General features: G+C 41.1%; 1 protein-coding gene across 3 annotated transcripts in view; it reads left to right on the top strand.

The window, feature by feature from the left end:
- Positions 1 to 359: 359 nt before the first annotated feature.
- Positions 360 to 17,720, top strand: part of NAPB (N-ethylmaleimide-sensitive factor attachment protein, beta) — a 98,490-nt gene continuing 81,129 nt past the window's right edge. For all 3 annotated transcript variants that reach the window (XM_006902899.1, XM_006902897.1, XM_006902898.1), the window contains exon 1: positions 360 to 457. In XM_006902899.1, the coding sequence (XP_006902961.1) occupies positions 360 to 457 (98 nt within the window). The remainder of the gene's footprint in view (positions 458 to 17,720) is intronic.

Genomic DNA, 17,720 nt, shown 5'->3' with positions numbered 1-17,720 from the left:
ATTGCGATACGCTTTTTGATTTCCTGACTGCTGGTACCAAGAGTGTTGACTGTGGAGCCGAGCAAAGTGAAGCTGTGAACACTCTCAATCTCTTTGTCATCCACCACAAAAGATTAGAGACCTCTTTTTCTAGGACTTAACCGCGGGTCACAGCCCATCCAAAAACCGAAGACCTCAGGAAGGAGGCCCGCGCGCTCCTGGGAAAGGTAGTTCACACCTCGCTCACTTGTGCCATCCCAACAAAGCCACAGACTACAACTCCCGACAGTCCGGGCGGCACGCTTGAGCTTGGAGGGCTGAGCGGGAGGAGCTTTTCTCTGTGTGTGAGAGTGGCTGGTGGAAGTGTTGGTGGCGGCGACATGGACAACGCAGGCAAGGAACGTGAGGCAGTGCAGCTGATGGCAGAGGCCGACAAGCGAGTCAAAGCCTCCCATTCCTTCCTTCGGGGATTGTTTGGGTGAGCGCCTTCTATGAGCTGAATCCTGTCTCCTCTACGCCCTCTGCAGGGCCCGTGTCCCCTCGCTTCCACGGGAACCACGGTCACCCCCAGGGTCTCAAGTGCGCGCCCTCGAGCCCCCAAGGGCTTCCCAGGCCTCATGTTGCGTTGCAGAGCCGGGGTTCAGGCATGCTGGCCAGGAGCAGAGGGCTGAGGACGCGGACTAGGGTGGAGTTCTGGCCAGGGGCCGGGGTGCAGGTCGGGGGCTGGGGACACGGACCAGGATCTGAGGTGTTGGCTGGGGGCCAGAGTTGCGGACCGGGGACTGGGAATACGGACTAGGGGCTCGGGAATCGTGTTAATGTCCTCTTTCATGTTCTAGTTTTTAGGGTTTTTTTTTAACACTGACAGCTCTTGGAATAAGTCTTGTACTGAATATGTGAATGATTCAGCTATTTAGAGTGAAAAAGGAAATTGTTGTACTTTGAAAGTGAAAATACTGACACCAGGAGCAGAATTTTTTTTATTTTTTATTTCTGAGATGAATAAATGGCACATACTTAACTGGCACATTTTATAGTGTATAGCTTCTCGATTAAAACAAGCTTGGAAGCAGGAGTGGCATCCAATTCCAAAATAGCTTGCCTTGGGAAACCCTATGAACCTGGAGAAAGGATGAAAATTATACAAGTGGTCAGTTCTTTTGTTTATAGGGTCACTATGAGTTGCCTACAACTGAACAGCACTTAACAACAGGCCTATTTAAGAAAATACGTGTATGGACACTTGTTTTGCAGTTTTCATTCTTCAGGTTATCAATTATAACTACTGTTACACCAACTCCAAGAAATGTTTATTGTGCAGATATCTCTCTGTGCACTCCTAAGTGTAACTGCACAGAAGCATAAAGTTGAGGATGCATCCTCAGAACCCTCTCAAAGGACATTTATTTTAGCTGCTTTCTAAATTTCTCAATTGTTCTATATAGTTCAGAGATTGCACATTTAATTTCTCCTTTAAATGTTTTGACGAAACATACTGAATACTGGGTACTAATTGATGCTAATATCAAACTGTAGCTCCTTATCAGGTAATATTTATTATTCTATCACCTCTTGCCAAAAAAACATAGTACCTGGGGAATCTGTAATTGAGAGAGCACTATCTCAGGCCAGTACTGCTTGTTGGAAAGAAGAGTGTTCTTTAATGACCAGACGTGAGTCAATAATCCTAAAAGAATTTTAATAGAGTTTTCATTTTCTTTCTCTGTCTAAAAAAAGTTTAATTTTAAAGAAGCACTTTTTAAAAATTAATTTTAATGAAAGTTTACAAAGTCTTAGGGTGTCCATTCATTCATTGTTGCACTTTTCTCCCTGCCTACCCCCGCCCCCAATTCACTCTTCTCCTTGAAAAGTAAAACTCTTTCATTGATATGCAGTCCCTCCCCCCAAGTCCTCAAACTGTGCAGCCTTCATTCTGGACTTCTGTCATGAGAGTAATACCCAATCATATATCCCTTTTAGACAGTTCTCTCCCTCATCTGTTTCAATGCAGTCTACATCATTCCTCCCCTCCTTCTTTGTCTTCCCTCAAACCCGATGTCAGTCCCATTTTACAACAGTGACCCTATGCAATATTTGACCTTTGGTGCCTGAGATATTTCATTCAGCATAATGTCTTCCAGGGTCACCCATTTTAATGACACTCATTCTTAATGACAATTGACCATCTGTTGACATTGAGGACATACAGAAGATAATCATCTCATTCATTTGCAATAACTTTGCACCAAAGCTGTTGTATCATGGGTTTAACTTACATAGTGTAGGTCAGTTTTATTCTATTTTTGTGACCTCTAAGACAAGTTTTTCTTTTTTTTTTAAGGCAAGTTTCTGAGACTCTCTTTACAGAGTATAGTTTTATATTCTAGTTTCTGAGACTCACTAATTTTATATGTACAAAACATTTAGAACCATGGCTTTTTGGAATGATGATGCTTTTAGTCACAATTACTTATCAAAGAAACTGAATTCCAGACATCACTCCCCTCAAGATTTTAAATCCAAAGACCAACAAAAATCATTAGTCTTAATGTAAGTGAAATGTCTGAGAACTTTTCTAAGAATAGACATTAACATACCACATTGTTGTATACCATTGAGTCAGAACTGACTCTGGGTGTTCAGAGTTAGTTAGTCACACAGGAGGAGATTGCCTATCTTTTTTCCTTGTGAAACAGCTTTATGGGGAGCTCCAATAACGGCTAGGACAATACATTGATAGAGGACTTCCAGAAGTTCAAACTAGGGTTAGAAGAGGTCGTGGCACCAGGAATATACTTGCTGATACCACAGAGATCTTGAAAGAAAGCAGAGAATACAATAAGAATGTATGTTTGTATTTTATTGACTATTCAGAGGGGCATTTGACTGTGTGGAGCATAACAAACTATGACTAACATTGAGAAGAATGGGAATTTGAGAACACTTAATTGTGCTAGTGCGAAACCTCTACCCAGACCAAGAAGCTGTTGACCATCTGAACAGCAAGAGAACACTGTATGGTTTAAAATCACTAAAGGTGTGTGTCAGGGATGTTGTATCCTTTCTTCATATCCATTCATTCTGTATGCTGAGCAAATCATTCAAGAAGCTGGACTTAATGAAGAAGACTGTGGCATCAGGATCAGAGAAAAATGCATTAACAGCCTGGCATTATGCAGGTGGCACAACCTTGCTTGCTGAAAATTAAGGAGCACCTGAAATACTTGATGCAGAAGATCAGACTACATACAGTCTTCAGTATGGTTTACATCTCAACATTAAGAAGACAAAAATTCTTACCACTGGACTGATAAGTGACATCATGATAGCCAATGATTTCATCTTACTTGGATCCACAGTCACCATCATTGGTCCGAGTAGTCGGGATATCAGGAGATGCATTACACAGGGCAAATATATTGTCAGGGACCTCTCCATATTACTGAGGAGCATGATGTCAGTTTGAAGATGAAGGTGCACTTGAATCATGTCACAGTCTTCTCGATCACTGTGTATTTGGGAGCTGGATAATGAAAAAAGATGGCTGAAGAACAATTAATGCCTTTGAGTTGTGGTACTGGAGAAGGGTCTTCCTGCAGTCCTGATGCCATAGTCCTCCTCAGAGAGCCCAGTCTCTCAGATGATATTTTCTGTATATAGATTGAAAAGGTTTGGAGATAGGATATATCCCTGGCATACACCCTTTCCGATTTTGAACCATGCAGTGTTTCCTTGCTCTGTTCTGACAGCTGCCTTCTGGTCCCAGTATAGGTTTCACATAAGCACAGTCAAGTGTTCTGGGATTCCCATTCTGCTTAGAGTTAGCCACAGTTTGTTGTGATCCACACAGTCAAATGCCTTTGCATAGTCAATGAAACACAGATAGACATTCCTCTGCTTCTCCCCACTTTCGGCCAAGACCCATGTTAGCTACACTATCCCTAGTGTCATGGCCTCTTATAAACCTGGCCTGGACTTCTGGCAGTTCTCTATGAATGTGTTGTTCCAGTCATTTTTGAATAATTTTTAGCAGGATATAGCTTGCATGTAATATTAATGATACTGTTCGATAATTCCCACACTCTGTCAGGTCACCTCTCTTTGGAATGAGAACAGAACATATCTCTTTCAGTCAGTTGGCCAAGTGCTTGTTCTCCAGATTTCTTGGCACAACTTACTGAGCTCTTCCAGGGCAGTGTCTTTTTGTTGAAATATGTCAACTAGTATGCCTTCAATTCTGGGGGCCTTGTTTTTTTTGCCAATTCTTTCAGAGCAGCTTGAACTTCTTCCTTCATCATCACAGGCTCTTGCATCCATTGTTTCATGAAATTCTTATGTGTAAGCCAATTCCTTTAAGGTGCAGTGACTCTATATAGTCCTTCCATCTTCTTTTAATGCTTCCTGGATTATTTAATATTCTGCCCAAAGCATCCTTGAGTATTGCAAATGGAGGTTTGAATTTGTTCTTCAGTTCCTTCATCTTAACAAATGCTGGGTGAGTTTGGCCCCTTTGATTTTCTGACTCTTAACTCTTTGCACACTTCATTGTAATACTTTGTCTTCCCACACTGCCCTTTGAAATCTACTGTTCAGCTCATTATTTTCTTGATTTTCTTTGCTTTGGTTTCTTGGCTCTCTAGTGCAATATTCAGAGTCTTGCCTGACATCCATCTTGCTCTTGTCTTCTTCCTCTGTCTTTGTACTGACCTCTTGCATTCTTCATGGGTGATATTCTTGATATCCTCCCACAGCTCATCTGGTCTTCACTCATTAGTGCTGAGCCTCAAGCCCGTTTCTGAGATGGTTTTGAAATTCAGGTGGGATAGATTCAAGGTTAAGTTTTGGTTCCTGTGTATTTGATTTAGACTTCTTTAGCTTCAGTTTGAACTTAAATATGAGTAGTTGGTGAGTCTGTTCCACAGTCAACACTTGGCATAGCTAATACTGAGCTCTGACAGCAGTTCTTTCCCCAGATATAATCGATCTGATTCCTATGTATACCATCAGGTGAAATCCATACATAGTAGCCTGCATTTATGGTTATTATTTGCAATGAATAAATCATTGATTGTACAGAATTCTATCATTCTATCTCCAATTTCATTTCTATCGCCAAGTCCATGTTTTCCAATTAATAATAATTCTTCTCTGTTCCTAACTTTTGCATTCAAGTCAACCATTATTACTAATGTGTCTTGATTGCATGTTTGGTCAATTTCTGACTGCAAAAGTTGGTAGAAATCTTCTGTTTCCTCCTCTTTGGCTTCAGTTGTTGGTGCAAATATTTGAATGATAGTGGTATGATGATACAGCCTTGCTTGCTGAAACTGAGGAAAATGTGAAGTGCTTGTTGCAGAAGGTCAAGGACTGCAGCCTTCAATGTGGATTGAAGCTCAGCATCAAGAACACAGATTCTCACAACTGAGCCAATTGGCAGCACCATGATAGATGGTGATGAGATTGAGATTGTTAACAGCTTCAGTTTGCTTTGCTCTATAATCAGCATTGTTGATAGCAGCAGCCAGGAAATCAAATGATCAATTGTATTGGGGAAGTCTACTGTCAGGGACCTCTTCAGAATACTGAAGAACAACATTATCAGTCTGGAGACTAAGGTGCTGGTGATCCAAGCCATAGTCTTTGCAATTACTTGCTATGGATCAGAAAGCTGGACAATGACTAGGGATGATAGGAGAATTAATGCTGTGGTGCTGGAAAAGAATATTGAATATACCATGGCTTACTAGGAGAAAAAACAGGTTTGTCTTAGAGAGGGTGAAACCAGGCTGTTCCTTGGAGCAAGGGTTCTGAAGCTCGTCTGACATACTTTGGGCATGCTACAAGAAGGGACTGTTCTAGGAGAAGGACAATGCAAGAGAGGAAGACCCTTGATGAGATGGATTGATTCAGTGACTATGGTAATGGGGGTAAGTGTGTCAGAGACAGTAGGATTGACACAGGATAGAGCAGAGTTCAGAGCTTTTGTACATAGGGCCGTTAATGAGTCGCAAGTGAGTCAACGGCACATAACAGCAGCAACAATGGAGAAGAATACTGATATCCTATGGACTGCCAAAAGAACACATATGTATGTCTTGGAGAAAGTGTAGCCAGCAAGAACTCCTTAGAGGCAAGTATTTGTCTCACATACTTTGGGTATGTTATTAGCAGGGGCTATTCCTGGTGGTTACTGTGAAGCTGAACACTGACACTGATGTGTCAAATGCGATAATAGTTACCCATGGTGGACAATGTTTGGTAGAGCTCCTCAGTTTAAACAAGCTTGGAAGCAGGAGTGGCATCCACTTCTGTAATAGCTTGCCTCTGGAAACCCTATGAACTTGGAGAAAGGATAAAAGTCACACAAGTGTTGAGGACTTTTGTTCATAGGGTTGTTATGAGTAACTTACAACTCGACGACACTTAACAACTTAACAACAACATTCCTTGCAAAGGGGCATCGTGCTTGGAAAGGTGGAGGGTCAATAAAAGTAGGCTCAGGTATGTCAGAGATGATGATGTCACAAAGATAGGACAGAGTTCAGATTATCTGTTCATGGGGTCACTCAGTGACAGCTAACAACAACTGGTATTGTAGTCCATAGGGAGGAGCACTGGTAACTCAAAGACTTAACTTCTGCCTATTTGAATCCACCAACAGCTCCAAGGGAGAAAAATGGGTAATCTGTGTGATTTATATAGTAGTTGATGTTTGGAGCTGTTGAGTCGACCACGACCCATAGCTTAGCAACCCTATCATCTGTACCCTTCCCTAACCTGTGCCATCATCATCATCATCCTTGATACACTTAATCCTCAAATTAGTCATAGTGTCAAGCCATCTTGTTAAGGGTCCCCAAAACCCACTTGAGTGTCAGCTATAAATCAGTTCAAACTGGATGATAATGAGTTTGAGTTGGGTCTGATCATTAATTACAACTGATTATAATAATTAATCTCAATGTCTAAACAACCCCTCATTGTATATTACCATTCCATTCACCCAAGTACTTATTTTACTCCCCTCTCCCTCTTTTCCTATCTCTAGAAACCATCCAGGAATGAGTCTTTCAGTGTTAATCTTTCCCTTCTCTTTTTATAATAGTACCCTTGTACTACAATTCTTGTTTTGAGACTAACTTCTGACATTCAATGTAATTTCCTCTAAATTCATCCATGTTGAATAGTGTTTCACAAATTCCTTATCATTTCTTGGTATTGTATAATAGTCCATCACGTGAAAATACCATAGTTTAACTATGGACTTTTGGAAATTTCCTTCCATCTTTTTACTGTTGTAAATAATGCTCACGTTAGTTAATTATATAGTTTACTTCTGTGTGTTTGTTGAGTTTTTTCCTAGTTATTTTGCCCTTTTTCAAAAGTGGTGTGTTGAAGTCTCCCATGATTTTTTTAAATTGATTTTTTTTCCCTTTCCTTGTGTACTGTTGAATTGGATCCAACTGGCACAGGAGGAGATTGCCCCTTGGACTATCTGGTGGATTAGAACCATGTGCCTTTGGAATTGCAGTGCATCCTCTTGCCACTAGATCATCACAGTTCCCTCCCTTCCCATTCTTATCATTTTCTTTCTTTATGGATGAGGTTATTGATGCCATCCACAATTTGTGTGGCCTTCAGTCATTAGTGTTCAGTGCCTTAAATCTAGAGATTTTTAAATTCAGTTGGGATAAATTCAGGTTTATATTTTAGAAATTGTGTATTATGTACATTGATTCAAAACCCACTCATAGTTGACGCTCCAGTAATTTTTTAGTGACAGTAAATTGCATGGGAAGAGATTGTCCATTCTTCTCCCAAGGAGCAGCTGGTAGTTTTTTAACTCTGTGCCTCTGGGTTGGCAGCACACTTCCTTATCACTAAGTCACCAGAGTGCTATTCCATATTTTCAGACTAAAAACGTGTTTTATTTTCTATATTCTATGTCTGGGTGGATTTCGAAATGATATTGGTAAATATGTTAATTTTGGGGTTGTTGTCTATAATTCTGGTTGTCTAACCCCAAAACAAGTGTGATAGAGGAAGTAGGTGTATGCAGTTCTGGTTTTTGTCCATGTAGAACAATGGGTCAGTGTTGGTTGCAATCCGTAGTGGAACAGGTGTAGTAGGAGCTAGTCTTTATTCTTGCTCAGTGGTAAAGCTGCAGGAGAGGCATGCTTTGCGATCTGTTACCAGGTAAGAAAAAAAAAAATCCAAAACAAACCCCATATATATAAGGGAGAGAACAACAACAGGAATAGTCGGTCAGTAAAAGATAAACTAAAGCTGAGAGGGGTACAAAAGAAAGTAGACTCATAATAGAAAGGCAAAAAGGCTGGGGGAAGGACTGACAAGGGCAATGGAAAAATTGAAATAGAGAAAGCAGAATCAGATTAAATTTGGTGATGGGGGCCTTATAACGGATGGAAAATAAAAAGAATTAAGAGACAAAAATGGAAGGACTTTAGGAGGGTGGATGTGGGCTGGAAATCTGGAATAGTATTTCAGCCAGTCCATCATAAGTGGAGTTGTGTGACCAATCATGGCAGAGTTTCTACTAGTCTGAGAAGTGTCTGAAGACATCAGTGGGAGCCCAAGATGTGGTGCCAGGACATGGACTTTTCCTTTACCAGTCAAATGGCTGTCAGATTGCAGGGTATCTGGCCTTAGACTTTGTTTCTGTTGTCCTCAGATGATATCTCTGTCAGTCCAGGAAAAGTGTGTAGACAGGGCATCCAGGTACAGATAGATGGTTCACTCCACTCTGCTTGTGTGCCAACATAAAGGGTGTATGTTGTTGTTAAGTGTTGTTGAGTACAACTGATAGCGACCCTATGAACAGACCTGAACCATACCCTATCCAATGCCATCTTCATCTCTGACACACATTGCTGAAGTCATTATGTCAGTCCATCTCCTTGGGGCTCTTCCTCTCCTTTACTCACTCTCCATTTTTAGAAGTGTCATGTCTCTTTCTAAGGAATTGCCTCATCTAGCTACATGTTCAAAGTATGAAAGACAAAGCTTTGCCATCTTTGCCTCCATGGAGCACTCTGACTTCACTCTCCCAGAACCTATTTGTTCTTTTGGTAGTTTCTGGACTATTCAGTACACTTTTTCAGCTCCACAGCTCAAAGGCATCAATTTTTCTGTTGTTCATTGTCCGTCTCTCTGATGGATAGCAGGTGATTGAGAAGACCATGACCTGAATCAGGTGCACCTTGGTCTTTAAACTGACATCTGTTTTCTTTGTGTATGTGGTGACAAGAGAAGACCAGCAAAAAGAAATGTAAATTCCCGGAGGGCCAAGAGTTCACTCAGGCTAATGGTGTGGAGCAGCTTCCGAACACTTGCTAATTATTAACAAAAAATTAAAACATACAGCAAAGCATGATTTCATATGGTGGGTAAATGGTTAAGCATAGCTTCTTTCCAAACAGTTAACCTGGGTCATAGTGACCCATATGAGACATAACGTAGGTAAGTTTGAATAGTTTCCAAAGGGAACATCCTTGTACTCATACAAGGGTTTTACTGTACTCATAGCAACTCTATCAAGGACACCAAAACTTTTTGTGTTTAACTGAAACTTCTCCAACTCCCCTTCATGGTGATATGTGCTCCAGGAAGTCTGGGGCTGCTTTCAGTACCACCCATCTTGGCATTCTTCACCTGTTTTCAAGCGGTGCCACCAAGTCCTTTTGCACGTATTTCATGGCTGTTTGTAACCCTCAGTGAACTATAGTAACTACAGACATCATTGCTCTTCAGCATTTTACATGGAGCATGATCTCTCTGGGCACCAGACTAGGTGGTCGGGTGTAGGTAGACAGCAGATGAGATGGTGCACTGCTGCAGCCCTAGTAGAAGTGATACACCTTTCCATGTAGGGACATTGTACACCTGATGCTAAACGTAAAGGTGTGTCCTACGATAGACAGCCACTGGCGACCCGAGGATACCCACAACAGCGTGCACTGCTCCAAGTGTGTTCCTGATGCAGATTCCCCAAGGTTGCTTAGTCAGATGGTGCTTCTGTCAGTCTAGGGGGTGGCTGACTCCACCTGGGACATGGAGGTAGAAAAGATACTATATATGATTTTGGCTTTTTTATTTGTTGGGATTTGTTTTGTGGCAAGCATATGATCAAGAGAAAAATGTATACAATTTGATAGTGGGGAAATGTTCTGTAGATATTCCTGAGGTGCTCTCTTCGTTTTCACAGTAGAATATTTTGAATCTTTAATAAAAATCTCTGATAGTTTACTTCTCCCCCCATATTTTATAGCTACATATATCTCTTTCCTCTTACCTTTTACGAAGTTGTTTTTGTTATTGTGGCTATGTGCTGTCAAGTCTCCTGCAACTCATGTACAACAGCTCTGAACCCTGCTCTATCCTGAGCCATCCTTATTGTCTCTGACACACCTACCCCTATTACTCCAGTCACTGAGTCAATTTATCTCATTGAGGATCGTCCCCTCCTGTGCTGTCCCTCCACCCTCCCAAGCATAATGTGCCTCTCCAGGGACTGATCCCACCTTGCAACATGTCCAAAGTATGTCAGACAAAGCTTCAGAATCCTTGCCTCCAAGGAGCAGCCTGGTTTAACCCTCTTTAGGATGAACTTGTTTGTTCTCTTAGCAGTCTTGGGTATATTCAGTACTTTTCTCCAACACCACAGCTCAAAGGTATCATCATTTCTTTGATCATCCCTAGTCATTGTCCAGCTTTCTGATGCATAGTACATAATTGCCAAGACCAAGGATTGGATCAAGTGTACCTCCAGACTGACATTGTTGCTCTTCAGTACTCTGGAGATTTCCCTGACAGCAGACTTTCCCAAAGCAATTAGTTTTTTTTTAATTTCCTGGATGTTGGTACCTTTTACTATAAGTAGCAAAAAGAAATCATGCTGCCTTTTTAAGATCTTATTTAGAATTTTCCTCAGTCAGATAATCCAAAATTTTCTGTACAAGAATATTTTGTGGAAGGTAGCACTTGAACCAGTGCTACCTTCCACAAGATATTTTTGGATCATTCATTCAAGTTCTTTGCCACGTTAAAAGAAGTACCTCCATTTCTTCAGTTTACAATAACATAGTCATTTTTAAAATCCTTGTTGGGAGAACATTTTTAGCAACATTCAGTTCAAGACTATGGGTACTTTCTATAGCATTCTCATGTCTTTCTTAACCTTCATCATAATTGCCTTATTTTCTTTTTAAACTTTGTTTTATTGTTATTTTAACAAAAGTTTACAGAAAAGTTGAATTTTCATTCATTCATTGTTGCACATTTTCCTCCCTCCTCTTTTCCTCTCCCTGCTAACTTTTTTTAAAATTTTTCATTTTTGTTGCACACTTTTCTTGCCTCCTTCTCCCACCCCCTCCTCCAGTCCACCCAGTATTTCACTCCTTGTTCCAGATTGTTGTGATATGAATAATAACTAATCATATATTCCTTTTGGAATGTATTTCCTTCCAAATGTATTTGGAATAAATTCTTTCCCCTCATCTGTTTTACTATGTTGTTGTTGTTATGTGCTGTCGAGTCGCTTACAACTCATAGCCACCCTATGTACAACAGCCCTAAACTCTGCTCCGTCCTGTGCCAATCACACTGTCTCCGACACTCCCATCCTGATTATCCCGGTCACTGAATCAATCCACCTCATAGAGGGCCTTCCCTTCCTGCGCCCTCCACCCTCCCAAGCATGATGTCCCTCTCCAAGGACCGGTCTCTCCTCACAACATGTCCAAAGTATGTTAGATGGAGCCTCAGAATCCTTGCCTCCAAGGATCCACCCGGTTTAACCCTTTCAGGACAAATCTGTTTGTTTTCCTAGCAGTTCATGGTATTCTCAATTCTCTTCTCCAGCACCACAGCTCAAAGGCATCAGTTCTCCTTCTATCCTCTTTGGTCATTGTCCAACTCTCTGATGCATAACAAGTGATTGCGAAGACCATGGTCTGTATCAGACGCACCTTAGTCTCCAGAGAGACACCATTGCTCTTCAGTACTTTGGAGAGGTCCCTAACAGCAGACTTTCCCATGGCAATATGCCTTTTAATTTCCTGGCTACTGGTGCCAAGAGTGTTGACTGTGGAGCCAAGCAAACTAAAGCAGTGTACAATCTCAATCTCTTCACCATCCATCCTGATGCTGCCAATTGGTCCAGTGGTGAGAATCTTTGTCTTCATCACATTGAGCCTAAATCCTTATTGTAGGCTGCAGTCCTTGACCCTCTGCAGCAGGTGCTTCAGGTCCTCTTCATTTTCAGCAAGCAGGGTTGCGTCATCTGCATAACGCAGATTATTGATAAATCGTCCACCAATCAGGACCCCACATTTCTCCTCATAGAGCCCAGCCTCCAGATAATCTTTTCTGCATATAGGTTGAAGAGGTATGGAGATACATAGGATGCATCCCTGGCGTACGCCCTTCCCAATTTTGAACCATGCAGTGTTCCCTTGCTCTGTTCTGACGACTGCCTCCTGGTCTAAGTATAGGTTTCACATTAGCATGATCAAGTGTTCTGGGATTCCCATTCTTCTCAGAGTCAGCCACAGTTTGTTGTGATCCACACAGTCAAATGCCTTTGCATAGTCAATGAAACTCAGATAGACATTCCTCTGGTATTCTCTGCTTTCAGACATTTCTCTGGTATTTCTCTACTTCCACCCTGTCTGCGGGGCCTGCGGAATGAATGCCACGCCGTTTGGCGTCTTCATTGTTACCTGGGAAGATGGGCGGGGAGTGTGATGGACCCTTTAGATGCCCAGCTTTTGTTTTACTGTAGTGTTTGTTATTTATGCACTCTTTTCCCATAGGCTACTCCTCCCCAATATGTCCTATTTTATAACAGTGGTGTTATACAGTATTTGTCCAGTTGTAACTGAGATATTTCACTTAACATAGTGTTCTCTGGTCTCCCCCATGCTGTGTAATGGTTTTTGAGTTTGTTGGTTTTTCAGTGCTTCATGATATTTCATTGTGTGAATTTACCACATTTTTCCCTATCCATTTCTTTGTTGTTCGGCACTTGGATTGTTTATAGCTCTTTTGCTCTTGTTAATAACACAGAATTAAACATGGGTTTGAGTTGTGGCTCTGGTTTCTTTAGGCTATATTCCCAGTATTAGAACAGCTGGGCCAAATGGTATGTCTCTTTCCAACTTTTTGAGAAAGTATTAGACCGTTTTCCAGAGTGGCTGCACAATTTTACACTGCCACAAGCAGTGAGTAAGGGTTCCCATCTCTCCACAATCTCGCCAGCATTTGTTTTTTGTTGTCTTGTTGAGCTTTGCTGTTGTTGCTGGGGTGAGATGATATCTTAGAGTTGTTTTTGTTTGCATCTCTATGATAGCTAGGCATTTTGAACATTTCTTCATGAATTTGTTTGCCAACTGAATATAATCTTTGATGAAGTGTCTGTTCATATCCTGTGCCCATTTTGTTATTGGTTTGTTTACCTTTTTCTTATTGAAGTGCTGGAGTATTCTATACATTTTAGATGTAAATTCCTTATTAGATATGGCATTGCCAAATAGTTTTTTCCCTGGTCTGTGGATTTTCTTCTTGCCCTGTTGGATAAGTTTTTTGATGTGTGTAAGGATTTGACTCTTAAAAGGTTCCATTCATCTGTTTGATTCTCTCCTCTGTAGGTTTTTCATTATTCTTGGAAGTCATTTCATGCTGTCAGGGCTTCTAGAGTTTTTCCAAGCTTTTTTCTGGTGAATTTTATAGTTTTTGGTTTCACTTCTAGGTCCCTGACCCACTTTAAGTTGGTTTTTGTGTATGGTGTGATGTTTGGGTCTTCTTTGAGTTTTCTGTAGATGATGTTCTAATTTTGCCAAAATTTTTGGTTAAAGAGACTGTATTTCCCCACATACTTGATTTCCTCTCCTTGCCATAGGTAGATGAGCTGATTTCTGGGTTCTCAATTCAATTCCATTGATCTGTATGTCTGCTGCTGTATACTAATATGCAGTCATGACCACCAGAGATTTTATTTTAGATCATGGAGTATGATGACTCCTGCCTTGTTTCTCTTTTTAAGTAGTATTTTGTTGATTTGGGGTCTCTTTCCATTCCCGATAAAATTGGAAATTGCCTTTTCTGCAAATGATTTTCCAATTTTACTAATTCTATTTGTTAGAGAGACTGTCATTTCCCCAGTTAACTGATTTCCTCTCCTTGTTAAAAATCAGTTGACCATAGGAGGTGATGTTATGTGCTGTTGAGTCGCTTGCAACTCACAACGTCCCTATGTACAAGAGACCTAAACCCTGCTGTATCCTGTGTCAACCTCACCGTCTCTGACACACTTCCACCACCCCAAATCACCGAATCGATCCATCTCATCGAGGGTCTTCTTCTCCTGCGCTGTCCATCCATTCTCCCAAACAGGATGTCCCTCTCCAAGGACCACTTCCTCCTTGCAGCATCCCCAAAATATGTCAGACAAAGCTTCAGAATCCTTGACTCCAAGGAGCAGCTTGGCTTCACCCTCTCCAGGACAAACCTGTTTGTTCTCCAAGCAATCCATGATATATTCAATATTCTTCTCCAGCACCACAGATCAAAGGCATCAATTCTCTTTTTATCATCCCTAGTCACTGTCCAACTGTCCAATGCATAGCATGTAATTGCGAAGACTATAGTCTGGATGAGTCACACCTTAGTTTCCAGCCTGACATTGCTGCTTTTCAGTACTCTGGAGAGATCCCTGACAGCTGACTTTCCCAGTGCAATTCATTTCTTGATTTCCTTGCTGCTGGTACTAAGAGTGTTGACTCTGGAGCCAAGCAAACTAAAAAATGATAACTATCTCAATCTCTTCACCATCCATACTGATGCTGCCAATTGGTCCAGTGGTGAGAATCTTTGTTTTCTTGATGTTGAGCTTCAATCCGTATTGAAGGCTAAAGTCCTTGACCCTCTGCAGCAAGCACTTCAGGTCCTCCTTGGTTTCAGCAAGCAGGGTTGTGTCATCTGCATAACGCAGGTTGTTGATCAGTCTTCCACCAATCCTGATGCCACATTACTCCTCTGACAGCCCAGCATCCTGGGTGATCTGTTCTGCATACAAATTGAAAAGGTATGGAGACAGAATACATCCCTGGTGGACTCCTTTCTGATTTTGAAGCATGTAGTGTCTCCTTGCTCTGTTCTGACAACTGCCTCCTGGTCCAAGTATAGGTTTTGCATAAGCACAATCAAATGTTCTGGAATTCTGTAGCTTGTTGTGATCCACACAGTCAGAAGCCTTTGCACAGTCAATGAAGCACAGATAGACATTCCTCTGGTACTCTATTTTCTGCTAATATAATATCCCTAGTACCACGACCTCTTCTAAATCCAGCCTGCATATCTGGCAGTTTTCTGCTGACATATTGCTCCAGGCATTTTTGGATAATTTTCAGCAGAATCATGCTTGCATGTGATAGTAATGATATTGTTCGGTAATTTCCACAATCTGTCAGGTCACCTTTCTTTGGAATGGGAACAAATGTTGGTCTTTTCCAGTCAATTGGCGAGGTGGCTGTCCTCCAGATTTCTTGGCACAACTTACTGAGCATATCCAGGACAGCATTTGTTTGTTGAAATATGTCAATTTGTATGCTGTCAACTCCTGGAGTCTTGTTTTTTACCATTTCTTTCAGAGCAACTTGAACTTCCTCCTTCATCACCACAGGCTCTTGTTCATAAGTTATTTCATGAAATTCTTCTGTGTCAGCCAATTTCTGCTGATACAGTGACTCTGTGTACTCCTTCCATCTTTTAATGCTTCTTAGATCATTTAACATACTACCCAAAGCATCCTTAACTATTGCCACTCGTGGCTTGAATTTGTTTTTCAATTCCTTCAGCATAGGAAACGCTGAGCGGATTTGATTTTTCTGATTCCAGCTCTCTGCACATTTGTCCTGACCTGCCATTTGAAATTTTCTGTTCAGCTCTTTGATGTCTTCCTTTAGCTTTGGCTTCTCAGCGCTTTTACGCAACATTCAGAGTCTCATCTGACATCCATCTTGGTCTTTTTTTCCACTTCAGCATTTGTAATGATCTTTTGCATTCTTCATGGATGATATTCTTGATACCCTCCCAAATCTCATTTGGGCTATGCTTATTGGTGCTCATGACCTCAAACCTGTTCCTAAGATGGTTTTGAAATTAGAGTGGGACAGAATTAAGGTCAAATTTTGGTTCCTGTGGATTTGATTTAATTTTCTTAAACTTCAGATTGAACTTGCATATGAGTAGTTCGTGGTCTGTCCCACAGTCAGCACCTGGCCTGGTTTTCACACCTGTTATTGAGCTTTTCCAGTGAGTCTTTCCGCAAATGTAATCTATTTGATTACTATGCTTACTATCAGGTAAAATCCATGTGTATAGCCTGCATTAGTGTTTCTTATAAAAGGTACTTGCAATGAATAAATAATTGAATGTGCAGAATTCCATCATTCTATCCCCAGCCTCATTCTGTCACCGAGTCCATATTTTCCAGCTACTGATCCTTCTTCCCTGTTTCAACTTTTGCATTCTAGTCGCACATTATTATCAATGCATCTTGATTGCATATTCGATCAATTTCTGATTGCAAAAGTTGGTAGAAATCTTCCATTTTCTCCTCTTTTACCATAGGTAGATGGGTATAATTGCCTTTAATATGCAGCATTCTACCAAGAATATGTGCAAGCTAATGTCAGTTCTTTAAAGAACATCAAAACTTACCTGCTTTCTACCCATTGTCCTCCTATTAAAGCAGCATCCACGTTATAGATACTTGTTAAAGCAGCACCCCCACTCTTTGGTATCAGATTCTATTAAAATAATGTAGTAATGCATAGCTAGCTGGCTCTGAAGACAGAAATTTATTTTCTCATGTTTAGGAAATAGAGTCCAAATTTATCGCATTACTGGGGGCAATCTTTCTTTCCTTGTTTGTAGTTCCCTGAGGCCTTAGGCATTCTCTTATTAATTAATTTATTTTTTTAAAAATGGGAGTGAGAAGGGGACCTAGGGCACAGTTCAATCTACAACGTGCTTATATTAATAATAATCAATGAATGGCATAGCTGGCTTTTAATCCTTTGTTCACATACTTTCACACATTTTTCATCTTGAAAAAGGTTCCTTCACTATTGCCTATGCTTGGTTGTTGTTGTTGAAGTCTGATGAAAACTACTGGAACACATCAACAGAGAACTGCCAGAAATCCAAGCTGGATTTAGAAGGGGTCGTGGTACTAGAGATATTGTAGCTAATGTTAGATGGATCTTACCTGAAAGCAAAGAATACCAGAGGAATGTCTATCTGTGTTTCATTGATTATGTAAAGGCGTTTGACTGTGTGGATCATAACAAACTGTGGCTGACTCTGAGAAAAATGGGAATCCCAGAACACTTGATTGTGCTAATGCAAAACCTACACTTGGACCAAGAGGTAGTCGTCAGAACAGAGCAAGGAAACACTGCATGGTTCAAAATTGGGAAGTGCGTACGCCAGGGATGTGTCCTGTCTCCATACCTTTTCAACCTCTATGCAGAACAGATCATCCAGGAGGCTGGGCTCTATGAGGAGAAATGAGATGACACAACCCTGCTTGCTGAAACTGAGGAGGACCTGAAGCATTTGCTGCAGAGGGTCAAGGATTGCAGCCTTCTATATCGATTGAGGCTCAATATCAAGAAGACAAAGATTCTCACCACTGGACCAATTGGCAGCATCAGGAT

The sequence above is a fragment of the Elephantulus edwardii genome, unplaced genomic scaffold, assembly GCF_000299155.1.
Source record: "Elephantulus edwardii isolate Elephantulus edwardi_28Jun2011 unplaced genomic scaffold, EleEdw1.0 scaffold00467, whole genome shotgun sequence".
Lineage (NCBI taxonomy): Eukaryota > Metazoa > Chordata > Mammalia > Macroscelidea > Macroscelididae > Elephantulus > Elephantulus edwardii.
The sequence above is the reverse complement of the archived record's forward strand: the minus strand, read 5'-3'. Positions and strand labels throughout refer to the sequence as shown.